Genomic DNA, 15694 nt, shown 5'->3' with positions numbered 1-15694 from the left:
GCCCAGGCAACAGGAAGCTAGGATGATTTTCAATGCTAAATGGTTATGTCTCTTCGGGGCAAGAAGGGAGCTTTTGCAAGTTGAGACCTCAAGAGCAAGCTGGCAGACAAAGCAGGGCCAGGCAAGCCTCTAGCCTATGGAGGAAGTAGGGATCAGCCCAAATCACCATGCCCGAGGGGTTATGGCAAACTCAGGGTAAATCAAGGCCATTTTTCATAACAAAGCATTAGTCGTGTTGACGGGGTCCAGCAATAACCATAATTGAGTCAGGAGGCAGTGATTTTGTTCCAAAATGGGAACTGGATTCATCTGTGTTGAGATGGGAAAAGACAAAAGTCCAGGTTTGAGATGGTAGCTGGGCCTGGTCAAACAGGCTGAGGCTGTGAGCAAGGTGACTACCACAGAGAAGAACCACACCAGGCCGGAAATCCAGTTCACCAGGATGAATGGACACACAGGTGGAGAGTTAGGAAGAAAGTTGGCTGGGATCAGGGGCTCCTCCAAGGGACACCAGATGCTGGGATTAGGGCAGCAAAGCTGATTTCATGCCCCTGAACCTCAGCTGTGAATGCACTATCAGACCTATTCCCAATGAAGTCGGGAATTGGGTGAGATTCAACCCTCAACAAGAAGTCTTCAATCTTGGAGCTAAATGCTGCTTTGAGGAAGGAAGGTGTGAAGCTGCCTACTGGATGGGAGGCACGATGCAGGGTGCTTAGTACATCTTGCTTATGTCTGATTAAAGATTTTGTTCTCTAGGAAGATAGGAGAATGAGTTGTAATCCTTTGAAGAGTTACTAGTCAAGTGAGAGAGGCAAACCCTGGCATAAAGAATTACAAATTCTCACAACCGCCCAGATGAAAGGGGAGGCTTAAAGGCAGAGCTGTCTACAGCCTTCATACACTTGACTAAAGGCTATGCCTTCAAGTGATTTGCAAGAATAATGGTTAAATAGTATCAGGAGGAGCAGGACTGTTGCCATTAAAGAAAGTTTGCTTTAGACTTAGGGGTTGGAGGGTGGGGATACCCTTGCAAAAAACGCAAACATTAACCTCACGATTATGACAAAAGCAAGCCCAAGAAAAATACTGTTCCTTCTCATACGAAATATGAAATCACCTTCTCCTCTGTGAGAGCAACCAAACTGGTGGGGAGCTATTTTGGATGATCCCTGCCCCCATCACTTAACCTCATTTGGCTTCTTAATGTCTTTTAAATTGCCCTGTCAAATCTCACTGGAGAAGTGGACCTATTTATTCTCTTTATTCAGGAGTTTACAGAGCCTGTCTTGCAAAATATAACTTTAATACATTGGGAAGATAGGGAAATAAAAGTCCAAATGACTATAAAAGATGACTCTTAAATGAAGTGCAGCAGTTAAAGCATCGGTAAGTGTGGGGTTGAGCCTGGTTGCCCTGCTGTGTAAAGTCAGCAGGGTCCAGATGACTGTGATGATCTCTGTGGCCATACAGCTAGAAAAATCGATGAGGCTGATTTTTATCATGAGAAGGTTGTCTACCTGTCAGAATAACCCCATCCCCCAATTATACCAGAATTATACCAGAAAGGGAGTTCTTTCCATCTACTTGTGGCCACATTGCATTTTCTGGGCACAAATTCAGGCCAGAAATGCTAAACTAACAATATTTTATTTCCCTCACTGATGTCTGAAACTTCACTTGTGATATCTGCCCTCATTTAGTTAGTTTGGATTGTGCAATGTCACTTTTCCTGAAATTCTTACTTTCTCCTAAGCACCGTTTGCAGTTAGAGCAGGCTAATGTTGACACCTCTACTCGATTAATGATTTTCTGAATGCTAGGCATGCCTTGGATTAGATGCCTGTGTCAAAAGGGAATAATACAACACATGGTTTTCTTTCTTAGAAGAGGAAACTCCTGGGGTGCCTGGGTGGCTCAGCCCCTTAGGTGTCAGACTTTGGCTCAGGTCATGATCCCAGGGTCCTGAGATCGAGTCCTGCATCGGGCTCCCGGCTCAGCGGGGAGCCTGCTTCTCCCCTTGCTTGTGCTCTCTCTCTTGTCAAATAAATAAATAAAGTCTTAAAAAAAAAAGAAAGAGGTTTTGTTACCTCCAGCCATGGTTTGAAAGAAGACAGAGATTAAAAGTATCCACCCCCTGTTTATCATTTTGATGAATATTAAGAAATGTTTACTAGATTATTGTAGCTATCTTTAAAGCAAATACAGTTTAGGGAAACTGGGGTAGCTTAATCTGTTGCGCATCCAACTCTGGGCTTCTGCTCAGGTCATGATCCTAGGATGCTGGGATGGAGCCCCAGGTCAGGCTCCATGCTCAGCAGGAGCCTGCTTGGGATTCCCTCTCCCTCTCCCCTTGCTCCTGCTCTCTCTCTCTCTCAAATAAATAAATCTTTAAAAACAAAATATAAAACAAATGCAGTTTAATGGCTCTTCACAATTGAAACAGTTCCGCTTAAAAATAGCTACACTGATTTCTACCACATCTTCTTTATCCATTCATCTGTTGATGGACATCTAGGTTCTTTCCATAGCTTGGCTATTGTAGACATTGCTGCTATAAACATTCGGGTACACGTGCCCCTTCGGATCACTATGTTTGTATCTTTAGGGTAAATACCCAGTAGTGTAATTGCTGGGTCATAGCGGTTTTGAAGGGTCAGGGGTGGGAGGTTGGGGGAACAGGTGGTGGGTAATGGGGAGGGCACGTTTTGCATGGAGCACTGGGTGTTGTGCAAAAAGAATGAATACTGTTGCGCTGAAAAAATAAATAAAATGGAAAAAAAATAGATACACTGTACTTGGGGTACTTTCTGCCTGATTCTCGTAAACATAAAATTTTTTCATGAGTTACTCTCAGAAAAATCCTATCGATGTAGTGACCACAGAGACTTAGTGACTTCGGAGAGAATGACCATGGATTTCAGTCAACATGGTCCCTGTTTCATACAGACATAACTAGAGAGTAAGACCGGTGATTGTTCTAACATACACATAAGAAGCGTTTCCATCTTGGCTATGGGCCTGTTGGTTACAAGACTGTGATCCTGCAAGTCATCGCCATTATAAATGAAGTCAGGCTACCACAGAACATTTCACCTAAAGATAAGTCATCATGGTATGATGGCAGCTATGATAGGCCATGTCGTGGACTCGAGACGCTTGGTTTTAAAAAAATATGCCTACAATCAAATTGAATCAGCTTAGCAGAAAAATAATTATGAAGATTGAAAAATCCCCATTCCTCCAAGCCTTTTTTTTGGCTTGTTAGTAAACTGATGTGGAAGAGACACTTTGTCCCCTGAAGGAGACTGCTGTCTCAACTGATAAGTCCTACAAGCTCCAGTGAATGTATGCCATCACCCTCAGGAATGACCGATCTATCTTTGTCACTCTTGTGGGATTTGAGAATTGATGCTGTAAGAGGACTTGACTAATAACCTTCACCTGGACCTCTAAACTCTGCACGTAATCCTTGAAAAAGGCTAATATGTTCACAGGTTGACAAGGTTGGGAGAAGAGGGTCACTGAGCACTTTGACACTTTTAAGTCAGCTATAGTAACTCGATGAAAAACCTTGGGTTTTGCTGTACTTGGGAATCATTGGGACAAATGACAAAAAAAAAAATGAGTATATGTGACCCTCAGAATGCATTTGGCTTCATTCTCTCAGATATGTGCATTCGAGGGCAGTTTGACTAAAAGGATGCATCATCGATGTTCCTTGAGTTTTGATGGAATGCCTTCACTTTATACTGTGTTTTTAATTCTAAGGCTAGGGGGCCACTTACGGGTGTGTTGTGTCACTGAGGTAGAATCATTAGGGCGGTGAATAGGAAGAAGCGATCTATTCCCCTTATTCCTTGTAAAAGTTAAGACAGAGCTAAACTTTACTAAAGACAGACCCATACTCAGAGGAAAGGACAATTCTTAAAAGCCCATTGTATTTCTATCCAGATATTTGAAAACAGATCTATTTAGATTCTCTCCAGGTGTATGGTTTTGGGTCTTTCTGGTGTGCTCAATTCTTCTCCCACTCACAATGCCATTTTGGTTTAAAAATACACTACATTTACATCCCATGACCAAAAACCTTGGAACATCATGGAAATGGTAATTAAGCACTATGTTTCATGCACCCAACAAATGCTGATTTCAAGAGACTACACAAACAGGATTCTTTTAAGTTGTTTTATTGATGGCAGAAACAAGTGTGTAAATGAAGATTTGATGAGGAACCTGCAAACAATAAAGAATGTGTCTATTGCCAGCAAAATACAATTATCCCAGGTCCTTTAGACGCTACAAATATAGAGCTCTTTCACACCAGATGGTTCATATGTGACAAAGCCATTTTAGGAGGTTTAATTGTGCTTCTACAAAACCTTCAAAGAGTGAGGTAGTTTCCTTTACCCACATTGTTCTCCACATTTCCACTACACTTTCAATGAGTTTAAGTCCTTTTACATAACCTGTAAACAGAAGGCCAAGCCTTCTTTACAAAGCGTTCTCCTTGATTTTCCTTAAAGAAGATTTCAAGAATTACTGCACAACTAGAGAAATCTGAGAGACTGAATGGCTGGGCATTTTCATTGCAATTACATTGAGATGCACAAGAACACATACTAAAAATTCCATAGTTAAGCTGATACACTCCTGTTTCTATCTGTAAATTCTGATTTAAAAACGACTTCCTCAAACTACATATTTTCTCTCAGTCACCACTATCAAGCAAGTGCAAATTCTTCACAACAGTGGGTTAGGCTGTTTATGAGCTACTTGACTCCACTACAGAACCATCATTCATTCTCAGAGGCCACCAGGGAAACATCTGCAGAATTTATAGACACATCCAGATTAGCTAGCTTATTCGTAAGAGTTCACTCAAACTCTACTTACACAGCCATACAGTTGAGAGAATTCCTGCACTCTTCAAAAAGTTATCAGTGAAGTAAAAATTGAGGCAGATACTTGCATTCCTGCATTAACCCTGAGAATGACTTTAATGACCACTGCGAAATCAACTTGGGGAAACTGCAGCATGATTTTAATTTAAAACTAAATGTCCGTATTCAACTGATTTCCAAATCACTTAACCTTCACCAAGGAAAATGGGACGGTGGTAAATCGTATTTTTAAGGGGGGGGAGGGGTGGAGTGGGGCAGGGCAAAAGGCACAATCTACTCCTTGTACTTATTTTTTTAGCCTCAAGAAGCTTCACAAATCTTAAATCGTTGAATAAATTACACAATAGATCTTACAGACAGTTGCAATTATACAATAAAGTCTTACCCAAATTTGTAGTAAAGTGGTTTCCATGTAACAAGACCATCAGATTATTACCTCAAGATCAAGGCCTAATTCTAATGTCTGAGGAACTGGCCACTCTATTTAGCCCCTTCCTCATTGGCACTATTTGTATTTGGCACCTATGTTGAAAGCTGAAGGTGCCTATGGCTGGCAGAAGCAAGTTTGACCCCCCCCCCATTCCTTCCTCTACCTTGAGTTCTTCTTCTGACATCTCTAATTAAAATTTCTTTCCCCATAATTTAATAACAGGCAACCTAGCCATTGTGAAATGGATGTGCAGAGAAATCCATCAATGAAACCGTATTTCAATTCATTCTCATACCACAGCTTATCGTCAATTCTTACCATCCTACCAGTGGATTCTGGAAACTGGACATTGTGCAACCCAAGTTTCAGGCCTTATTAACAAGGTCTATGGTGGTAGGAAAAATATAGCCTCAGACAGAATACGATTGCTTAAGACTTCTATCATTTTACTCACCAGATTTTAAAGACTGGTTCATTTCTAATACTGAATTTCATGCCTTTACCATTCACTAACCCAAATACATTTACTTGTATCTAATCCCAGGGAATTATTTACCCACAAATGCTATTATATCTTGTTGACTTTTTATAATCAAGCCTCCCCAAATTAATATCTGAGAAGTCTTGTCATAGAGTATGTATGCGGAAGAGAAAAATCATTTTCTTCTACCTTTGAATTTCTTAAAGTGTGTTTTGGCAATGACGAATATGATAATCTCACTGCAAAACCTTAAATGGTCTTTCTTTTAAGACCTCAAACCATGAAAAATCTTTGTTATATTACTCTTCCACCTGTGATTTTTCTGAGTAGCCGAATCCATCAGTTTCAAGCTAACACTCTAACAGTTTGATTCATTATAGATATTTTCCAGGAAAACACATCCTAGGAATATTTTTTTTCAATAATACCAGACTTTGAGTTCAAGAAAGGATGCTCTAATTTAAGGTGATCTTTTGTTAGATGAAGTATGATAAGTTAACACTGCTCCAAAGAATGTAGTTAACCAAGGCACTAGGTAGGTTGGCAGTAAGCAGTAAACCAAGAGGGAATTCACACCATGTAGACAGTGGCTAAATAACCTCTAAATACTAACCCAACTGAGTAGTTTCACACTAGAAGGAAGGAAGGAATGAAAATAGGGGCAAATTTCCTTTAAAAAAATGAGATGAAAATGTTCGTTGTGATTTCTTGATGAGAGATGTGTTCTGGCTGTCATCTCCTTACTATCTAACTGCATTAAATATTTCTTTTTTTATCTAAAAATTTACTTCAGTAGTAGAGTATCAACTCCATGAATATAATGTCCATTTGCTATTTATTTCGAAAACTAACTTCCTAATCCCTATTGCTAGTTATGTTAGATACAAATTTGTGGGTACGCAACATCTATCCCATTAATTGACCAAATGAACTATAATGTTTATGATGTTTGTCATAAGTAATGCTTATCAAATAGCTGGTACTCTTTGTCTCCTTTGGGGGGAGATATCTGGAAAACAGGTGAACAAATTCTACTTGTGGTAAAACAAAGTGACAGCTGTTACAAAGTGTCTACTAAAACTATTTGTGAGCATTACTATGTATAACTTAAGCTTCTGCATAGCCACATAAGAAGAAATCCACATTACAAAGAATTCTTTGATCACATTTAGCATCAGGACATGAAACAGGGGATGCTTACAATGTTTCTCCAAAGCCTTTCGCTTTAGTCCCTCTGATGAATCCTGATTGCCCTAAATGTTTTAGAAAAGATAAAGTGGACAAGCATTGTCATTTTCTGCTTAAAATACATTTTCCCAATCATAATGGTAAACTGAACATATACTTTCAAACAGGAATTTTGTAAGGAAAAAGAACACAGTGACTGAGCACTGAGTGGGAATGGGGAGCATAAACTTATTCTGGCAGCTGATTTTATAGCACATCTCCCCTAAAGTGGAGGGAGCTGATCCTACCACCTTAATGACGAGGCTCCTACCATTCTTCCGACCAAGATACACTCACTAATCGCCTCGAGTGTTCAAGAGTGCTGATGTGAGAAAAGCGAAACCCCTTGTTTAGGTACAATCACATCAAGCAATAAAATGGACACAATGAAGAAGTTAATTTATGGCATCTAACGTAGGCTTCTCCGAACTCTGGGAGCATTGACTCTGCATGTCATATAGGTGGTGTTACACTGTGCTATCTTGCTGCCACCGTGGGTACCTTTTTTTTTTTTTTTTAATGGTAATATTTCGAGAAAAGAATAAAGGGTGTTTATCAAACCAAACCAAACCAAAACAAAACCCATGATTACCTAACAAGTTTTCTCTTATTTCTTTCCCTTTTATTCTTCCTTTGCATTTTTGAAAGCAAAGGTAAAAACAGGTATTAGTGTGTTCATTCCTGCTGGTTGCAGGTCCCAGAGAGTGAGCTGCATATCCTCGCAGTGGATGGTTCTTTGGGTACATCATGAATGGAATCCTTAATAAATGACTGTAACTAAGAACATGTCTAACAGCAAGTCTCTTTAGGAAATGCCCAAGTTTTGTTTATGTCTGAACACTTCATTTTAAAATCCTGGTTTCTACCCATGTGTTTAGGAAAAAGCTGACAAACTTGGTCTGAAATGTAAAAACTGAAAAAAAAAAAAAGTGGGAGGAAGAGAACATGCAAAATAAGTTAATCATTATCATTCTAAGTGCCACCAGTTCTGTTTATATTCATGCACATGTGAATTGTTGAATCTCATTTGATCAACCCAATTAAACATTAAATAATTGCAGCCAATTATGCAAATATCAGCAACAATATTAATTTGTTGATCTTTTTGAGCAGATTAGCCTCACATGTTCCTAATGCTAGACTATCTTACGCCATAAATGATCAATTAGTGTTAGGATAACTAAGTCTTGAAGAATGGGTAATTGCCTAGTTATAATGTGTCACTCTTGCTGTATTAATCCACTGCAATTAAACAAATAGTGCACAAGGAAAAAAGATGTGCAGATGTTCCTTTTAAATCTATTTAACAAGTTAGTGTCAAGGTCAATTTTCTGTCTTATTACTTAAAAGAGAATGGCAGATTGTGTTCTCTGTTTTAGGAGACCTCCAGTTTTTTAAAATGTATATCCTTCGTTTTCACTCCATCTGGTAGAAAGGGCTTAAAATGCTCTTAAGGTTTGATGAAAGAAATTATAGAGACATAATGTCAAGACATATTGTTCTCTAACTTCTACGATGGACATGTGTTGCCATACTAAATTTAGAGATGCAAAGTATAAAATGTATTTATGGCAAACAAATGATTTCTGTTTGTCATAGAAATGTGAGTCTAGTTATTAAGTGCTACTTGACAGGTTAGAATTACCTTTAAGTCTTTTCTGGACTACTCAGTTAAAAACGAGGTCACGGGATTTAGCCAAGGCAAGTGCATATCCTTAGAATTTGGTGAACGTGTGTAGAGGACAGTTAAAGTACTTGAGGCCTGAAAAGAACAGACTCCTCCAAGATTTCAGATCACCAATTAAAAGCCCCCCAAAAGATATTTTTACTATTCCTTTTTATCTTATACTTTCCTAATTTTCATTTTACCATTCCTATCTAGAAGGACCCTATGGCCAAAAGTCTTGGAAAAGAATCAAAGCCCCATTTGCTATGTGCCACTAAATGCCTTAAGGAAATTTTTCTAACACATCAAACTTTTAGAATGTTTTTTTTTCCTTCCTCTGAAAAGAGAATGAAATATGATCAGCAAGATGAAAGTTATTAGAACTGAGGGAAACCAAAATATAATGTCTGAGAGTTGACCTTCCAAGGGTAAATGTTTTCCAGCAAGATCTGACTTTCCCCTAGATAAACCAGGATTCAATTCTAACTCACAACTCCTAAATGAGGAAAATAACATCTAGAATTGCTCTCCCTGCACCCTAATCATGTGATCATCCAATCCCCATTCAACAGAAATGAACACCTAAAAAAGCAAAGTATACCTCTTTGCTTTCTACCGAAAAGCTAGAGATGAGGATTTATTTTGTACTTAACACCTAACAAATGTCATTTCCATTTGGTTGGTATGATAGCATGACCTCGCTGGAGCTGTTATTTCAATTTCAAGACAGTTTTCAAATACGAAATAAGCCCTCCAACAAGCCATGCCTTTGAGTATCTCTAATGACTTAGTAGTCCCTAGAAAATAAAGAAAATATGAGGTACGTGTGCACAATGTCAGAATCAACCATGAATTCTAATAAAGAGGTTTCATAATATAGAAACAAAGGTGGTACACTTCTATAGAAGCTAAATGTTATTCATTATTTAATGAGTATCTATTATGTGCCAGGCAGGGGACCACAAAGATCTCTCAGACACAAGACCCTCGGTCTTGTATTGGAGCCTGACAAACAGCCAATTACAACACACTGCAGAAAGGGCAATGGTGGAAAGGTGCACAGGTCTTGCCCCTGCACAAGGAGAACTTGGAGCAGACTGTGACAACATTAGGAAGAAGGGGAGAGATTTACCTTGAGATGGACATCGGGGTGGGGGGGCTGCAAAAAAAAAAATGTGAAGGGCAGAGAACCAGTTTTTCGAAGTCTTAATTATAAAAACAAAACAAAACAAAACAAAACCGAACCATTTTCTGAAGATGAAGATACATCATAGGAAATGTTACCCATGAAATTTACTCAGATCAGTTTTCAAACACAAACGCATTTGGTTGAGGAAAATGTAACTTATGCTAAGGAATAAACAAATACCTGTGTATCTGAGTAAAATATTAAGGGAGGCACTACAATTATTGAGGAAAATTCTATGCTATATGGCTTACATGATCATCTTTCCAAGAGAAGGTAAAGTAAGCTTCTGCTACCAAGTTTACAAAATAGCTCTTGATTGCAATTCGTCTTCTCTAGCATGAGGAAACAATCACCCAGGCAACACCGACAATACAAACTACACTATGCACAACTAAAAACAGGTAACTAAAGAAATCTGTTGTAATTCAGCTGCAACAGTCTGTCTCAACAGCACACAGATGATATCCTGTATTTTCCGTTCAGGACACTATGATTGTCCAGTCGCTCTCTTCTCTTCCATACTATAACAAAAAAGCAAGAAAACATGTTTAAGTGCAAAAGCTAACAGTGCAGAAATCGCTTGTAAACATTAATACCACCAACATTGTACAACAGGTATGCTCCTGTTTTGAACATTAAAAGCATATTCACATTAAAAATAGGATTAGAGAGAAAGCATCAAATATGTGGAATGAATCACAAATTTTTAAATTATGGTTAAACTTAGAACTTATAGCTGGTATAGGTCTTGAAGTAATGCCTTTTTATTACCATTCCGTATTTAGCTTCTGCTGTCCAAATAAAGTAACTGAGTTAAATTTAATTACTGTCCTCTTCACTCTGAAGAAGTGATGCTCCAAGTGTATCCCCCAGACCAGGAGCATCAGCATCACCAGGAAACTTGTTTCAAATGCAAATTCTCAAACCCAAGCTCAGACTTCACTGACTCAGAAAAGTCTGGGGGTGGTCCCAGCAACCAGGCTTCAGCCAACAAACACTTCCACTTCCAGGTGATTCTGAGGCTAAGGTTGAGAGTCACTGTTCTTTTTTTTTTTTTTTTTTTTTGAGAGTCACTGTTCTAAAAGCCCCTTTCTCAAGAGTGTTTTGTGTTCATGGAGAAAAATATTATTTGGATAAGCCCGTGGCTCTGAACAGCAGCTCTGTTCTCTAAATTAAAGGTGTTCGTGTTATGTTAGCACCCCAATTTTTCTGATTCCTTCAAAAGTTATGGAACTACATCACAATCAGAATTTGATAATTTGCATCAGCAAGTGATTCGCTTTCACAAACCTGAATTTTCATATACTTAAAACTGAATTAAAATGAAGATATTCCAGATGTCAGAAATAGAAAGCTAGTTTTGATTCATTTGTTCTTTCCTTCATTCATTCATTTCAACATCCCTGTGTGTAAATGAGCTCTCACTCTTTGAGCAAGGACTGCCTGGAAAGGCAATGGTGCCAAGAGCTTTACAGACTTAATACTCAATTTACGCTCATGGCAACTGCAGAGAGTAGGTGCCACTATCAATCTCATGTTATGGATAAGAAAACTGTATTAGGGGATTAAAAAACCTACTCAGGCAATTAGTAAATGGTAGAGCCCAGACTCTAGCCAAAGGTCTCTCTCACACCAAATTATGTGTTCTTGGCTACTCTCTGGAATTCCCGCCACATGTTCACACAGCCACGTGTGTGGAGACTTGGAGCATCTCTCTCCTACCCCCCAGAGGAGCGTGCCATTATGTCTGCCACCACGTGCCAGCCTAAATCACTCACACGATGTCCCCTTTGCACATGAACTGGCCTTTCAGTCCTACTATAACTTCAGTTGAAATTCATACAAAACATTTGAAGTTCTGGGGGCACCTGGGTGGCTCAGTGGGTTAAGCCGCTGCCTTCAGCTTGGGTCATGATCTCAGGGTCCTGGGATCGAGTCCCGCATCGGGCTCTCTGCTCAGCGGGGAGCCCGCTTCCCTCTCTCTCTCTCTCTGCCTGCCTCTCTGCCTAATTGTGATCTCTCTCTGTCAAATAAATAAATAAAATCTTTAAAAAAAAATTCGAAGTTCTGAATTGGGAAGAACTTTAATGATCCTCCAAAATGTAGGGGATTGGGGCATCTGGCTCAGTCTATAGAGCATGTGATTCTTGATCTTGGGGTCTGAAGCCTCGTTTTGGTTGCAGAGATCACTCAAAAGTGAAACTTTTTAAAAATAAATAAATAAAATGCAGGGGATGAGTCAAATAAGCAGGACTCCGGATTTTTACTTCAGAACAATTCCACTTTGATTGGCTTTGTATATTGGGATTCCAGGAAAGATTTCTTTTGTAGAAAATTCTGCTGCTTAAAGATCAAGTGTGGGGGTATCTGGCTGGTTCAGTCAGTTAAGTGTCTGACTCTTGATTTCGGCTCAGGTCACAGTCTCAGGGTTGTGGGACTGAGCCCTGTGTCGCTCTGTGCTCAGTGCATGAGTCTGTGTGTCCCTCTCCCTCTGCTCGTCCCCCCCTCAACTCTCCTCTCCCTCTCTCTCAAATAAATAAATAAATAAATAAATATAAAGTCTTAAAAAAAATATCAAGTGTGAAGAGCAGTGAACTTTTTAAGCCAAGCTTCTCATTTTACATATAAGGACATTAAAATGGCTCTAGAAAACTCTAAATCACAAGCCCTGGGCTTATATAGCATCTGTTTGATGCTATTTCTTCTATGTTACACACTCTATGTGCTATGTTCCTCTTGAAGACCTTTAGAGACCTCGAAGAGCAGAATTTATCAAATTGGTCAAAATCCTGGAAGCCAAGAATGGGTCTACTTAAAACCTTCTGGTTTACAGAAAAAGAAGAATGAAGGAAGCTCAATGACCCTAAGTGACTTGTTGAATCCCTATGAGAAAGAGTCGCTTAAAGAGTGTGGCTTCCCGGGTGCCTGGGTGGCTCAGTGGGTTAAGCCGCTGCCTTCGGCTCAGGTCATGATCTCAGGGTCCTGGGATCGAGTCCCGCATCGGGCTCTCTGCTCAGCGGCGAGCCTGCTTCCCTCTCTCTCTCTCTGCCTGCCTCTCTGTCTGCTTGTGATCTCTCTCTGTCAAATAAATAAATAAAATCTTTAAAAAAAAAAAAAAGAAGAGTGTGGCTTCCCACTGTGAACTACAGATTCATGATGAATGCTGGATAAAACATTCCCAAATTCTGCTTGATTGATAAATGGTGCCAACATGATTTAAGCTAGGATCAAAATATGTTTTATTTCTCGTACTTGGATTCCCATTAATACATTAGACACTTAAGCCGTTAATAACAATTGAGTGTCATCATATTGACACTTCAGCAGATCTATGTTACCGTGATTCATGCCCACCATAATTTCATCTTGAATCTCATCAGTTAAAGTCAACTTACTTCCAATTAGTTGTTTTAGTTTTATAAACAGTCAAAAATCAATTTTCATTACAATGAGTCACAGGTCATAGCACTCTAAGAATCTACATAATCATGTTAAGATTTACCCCTCGCCTCTGTAATTTATGCTTTTATGTAAAATGACAGCATTCTGAGATGCATCCAAGACAGGTGATAATACAGGTCATTTTTAATACCTACACCTAGGCAGTTAGCAATCAAACTTTTCATTTGGATGATAAATAATTCAATTTAATTTTTCAAGGCAAAATAAGTCAAAAACAGAGGAGACAAATTTTAGTAGAAATAGAAATTATCTTCTTTCCTCAGAAGTAGGTGTCCAGAGGAGGGGAAAAACACATGCCTGCCTGGGCGAGGCTGTTCTTATTGCATCGTCGGGTGATTATAAAACCACAGTACAGGCCCACACCTTCAGCATTTGGCAGGTCTACTCTAAGTCACACTGACTTGACTTTGTTCACTGGAATCCAAGATGAAGTTAAAGCAACATGGCAAGTCAGACTGAGCCTATGGGGTGACACTCTGAGCCTAACGATGTGATGTGCAGAAATTTCACCTTTTGTGAATTCCAAGAACACTACACCAAAACACGACTAACAACACGTTTGTTACCTCCCATTCAATGTACATATGGCAAATAATTGTACATGGCCTTTGCTAAATAAAATGCCTTTTACCTTCAGCAGAAAGTTCTGAGCAACTTGAAAGGGCGATCTACATGTCATGCATTTACTCTCTGCGATGCCAGTAAAAATATAATGGGGGCTACCCCCCAGGTAACAATTTGCTATTCTTGTTCTAAATCCTGTTCAGTGGCCTGCAAAGCTCTGTAATCCTGGAACATGGAGAAATGTGTATTCGGGAACAAGGAGGGGCTGGGAAGCCGGTCAAGGGATGAGTCATCAAGGCAATCTGGCCCTGTTCACTTAGTATGCACACAAAGAGGAGGACAACTCAGGACATCAGCAAGGGCAAGTGATGGGGATGGAACTAAAAACTGTCACGCTGTTCCACTGAAAACAAGAAAAATGCAAGACCGCTAATGGTCACTTATTCCACAAAGCTGTAGCTGCTAGTGGGGAAAACAGATTTTTGAAAGAAGTTCCATCTGGTGGCCTCCAATCAATACAGAGCCTGCTCCTATCTCACTGGGCTTTCCTCTTCCTAACCTACTTAGGACTTCACCTCTCAAGTCTTTGCAATCACTACTCCCCATCTTCTAAGCCCTCAAGAGCAGCACTGGTAGTCACGCGAACACACTGTCCTGATACCTAAGACCCAGCGTCCAGCTTTTGTCTGGATCCTGATAGCAGTCTTGGTATGTGGATTTCACTTAAAAAAAAAAAAAAATCTAAAATCAGGGCCTCTGAAAGTTCTCTTGAAAAAGTAAGTTGACGTCAATCAAGACCTTCCTCCCACCTCCCCTCAGAATGTGTTAACATACAAGAGCAACACGTTTCTGTTCTGCAGTATTTGTCTGGTATATCTCTCACTTGTTCATTCCTTTATTCATCGATGCCAGAAGCATCCCTGAGTCTGTACTGCAGCCCAGGCCCTGCATTGAATATCGGGGTTATGAGACGGAAATAAAACAGTGCTTACATTGAAACAACCTGGAACAAAGACAAGTGTGTGACTAGTTAAATAGAATTTAAAGGCCATGTGTGATCATTCCAGGTGCTATGGAAGCTGGAGGAAGAAGCAACATTTGAATGGATAAATAGGTGTTTGTATTGGGGCAGAGGGATGTTGTTCAAAAGAGATTTTAAGGGTTCCTCAAGGAAATGTGTCTTGAAGGACTACCAATAAGTTCTCAAGTGGACAGACTGTAGAAGGTAGAGGAAGGCGGGAAGAAGCAACAGAGAGCAGAGCATAACTGGAGAACAGAGAAGACCCCAAATGTCAGGCACATTGGTGAATATGATGGTGAGAAATAAGATTAGCCAAGAGGCATGGGAGAGAAAAGAAATATTGGCAATATGGCTCATGCTCTCCAAGTTTAAGTCTGGTTAAGTACCATGAGACAAACCATGAGAGACTGTGAACGCTGAGAATCAAACTGAGGGTTTTGGGGTGGGGGGTTGGGTGAGCCTGGTGGTGGGTATTAAGTAGAGAACGTATTGCATGGAACATTGGGTGTGGTGCATAAACAATGAATATTGGAACACTGAAAAAAAATAAAAAATTTTTAAAATTATAGATTTCAAGATTAAAAAAATAAGTAACACAAGAGTGTTTTTGTTTGTTGCTTAAAAAAAGAAAATAAGAGACTGTCATTTGAAATGCTCCTCTCACAGGAAGTATTTGTAGGGCAATCTAAAACCCATGGAATTATATGGAAAATTAGCCAAATGCAATGACTGCTTAACCTCAGAGGTTCT

General features: G+C 39.6%; 1 protein-coding gene across 3 annotated transcripts in view; it reads right to left on the bottom strand.

Annotated features, from left to right (window-relative positions):
• Nucleotides 1-4192: 4192 nt before the first annotated feature.
• BCAT1 (branched chain amino acid transaminase 1) overlaps nucleotides 4193-15694 on the bottom strand; it is a 112728-nt gene continuing 101226 nt past the window's right edge. For all 3 annotated transcript variants that reach the window (XM_046013409.1, XM_046013407.1, XM_046013408.1), the window contains one exon: nucleotides 4193-10418. In XM_046013409.1, the coding sequence (XP_045869365.1) occupies nucleotides 10377-10418 (42 nt within the window). In that variant the 3' untranslated portion in view covers nucleotides 4193-10376. The remainder of the gene's footprint in view (nucleotides 10419-15694) is intronic.

Source organism: Meles meles, chromosome 7 (assembly GCF_922984935.1).
Source record: "Meles meles chromosome 7, mMelMel3.1 paternal haplotype, whole genome shotgun sequence".
In the NCBI taxonomy this organism is placed as follows: domain Eukaryota; kingdom Metazoa; phylum Chordata; class Mammalia; order Carnivora; family Mustelidae; genus Meles; species Meles meles.
The sequence above is the reverse complement of the archived record's forward strand: the minus strand, read 5'-3'. Positions and strand labels throughout refer to the sequence as shown.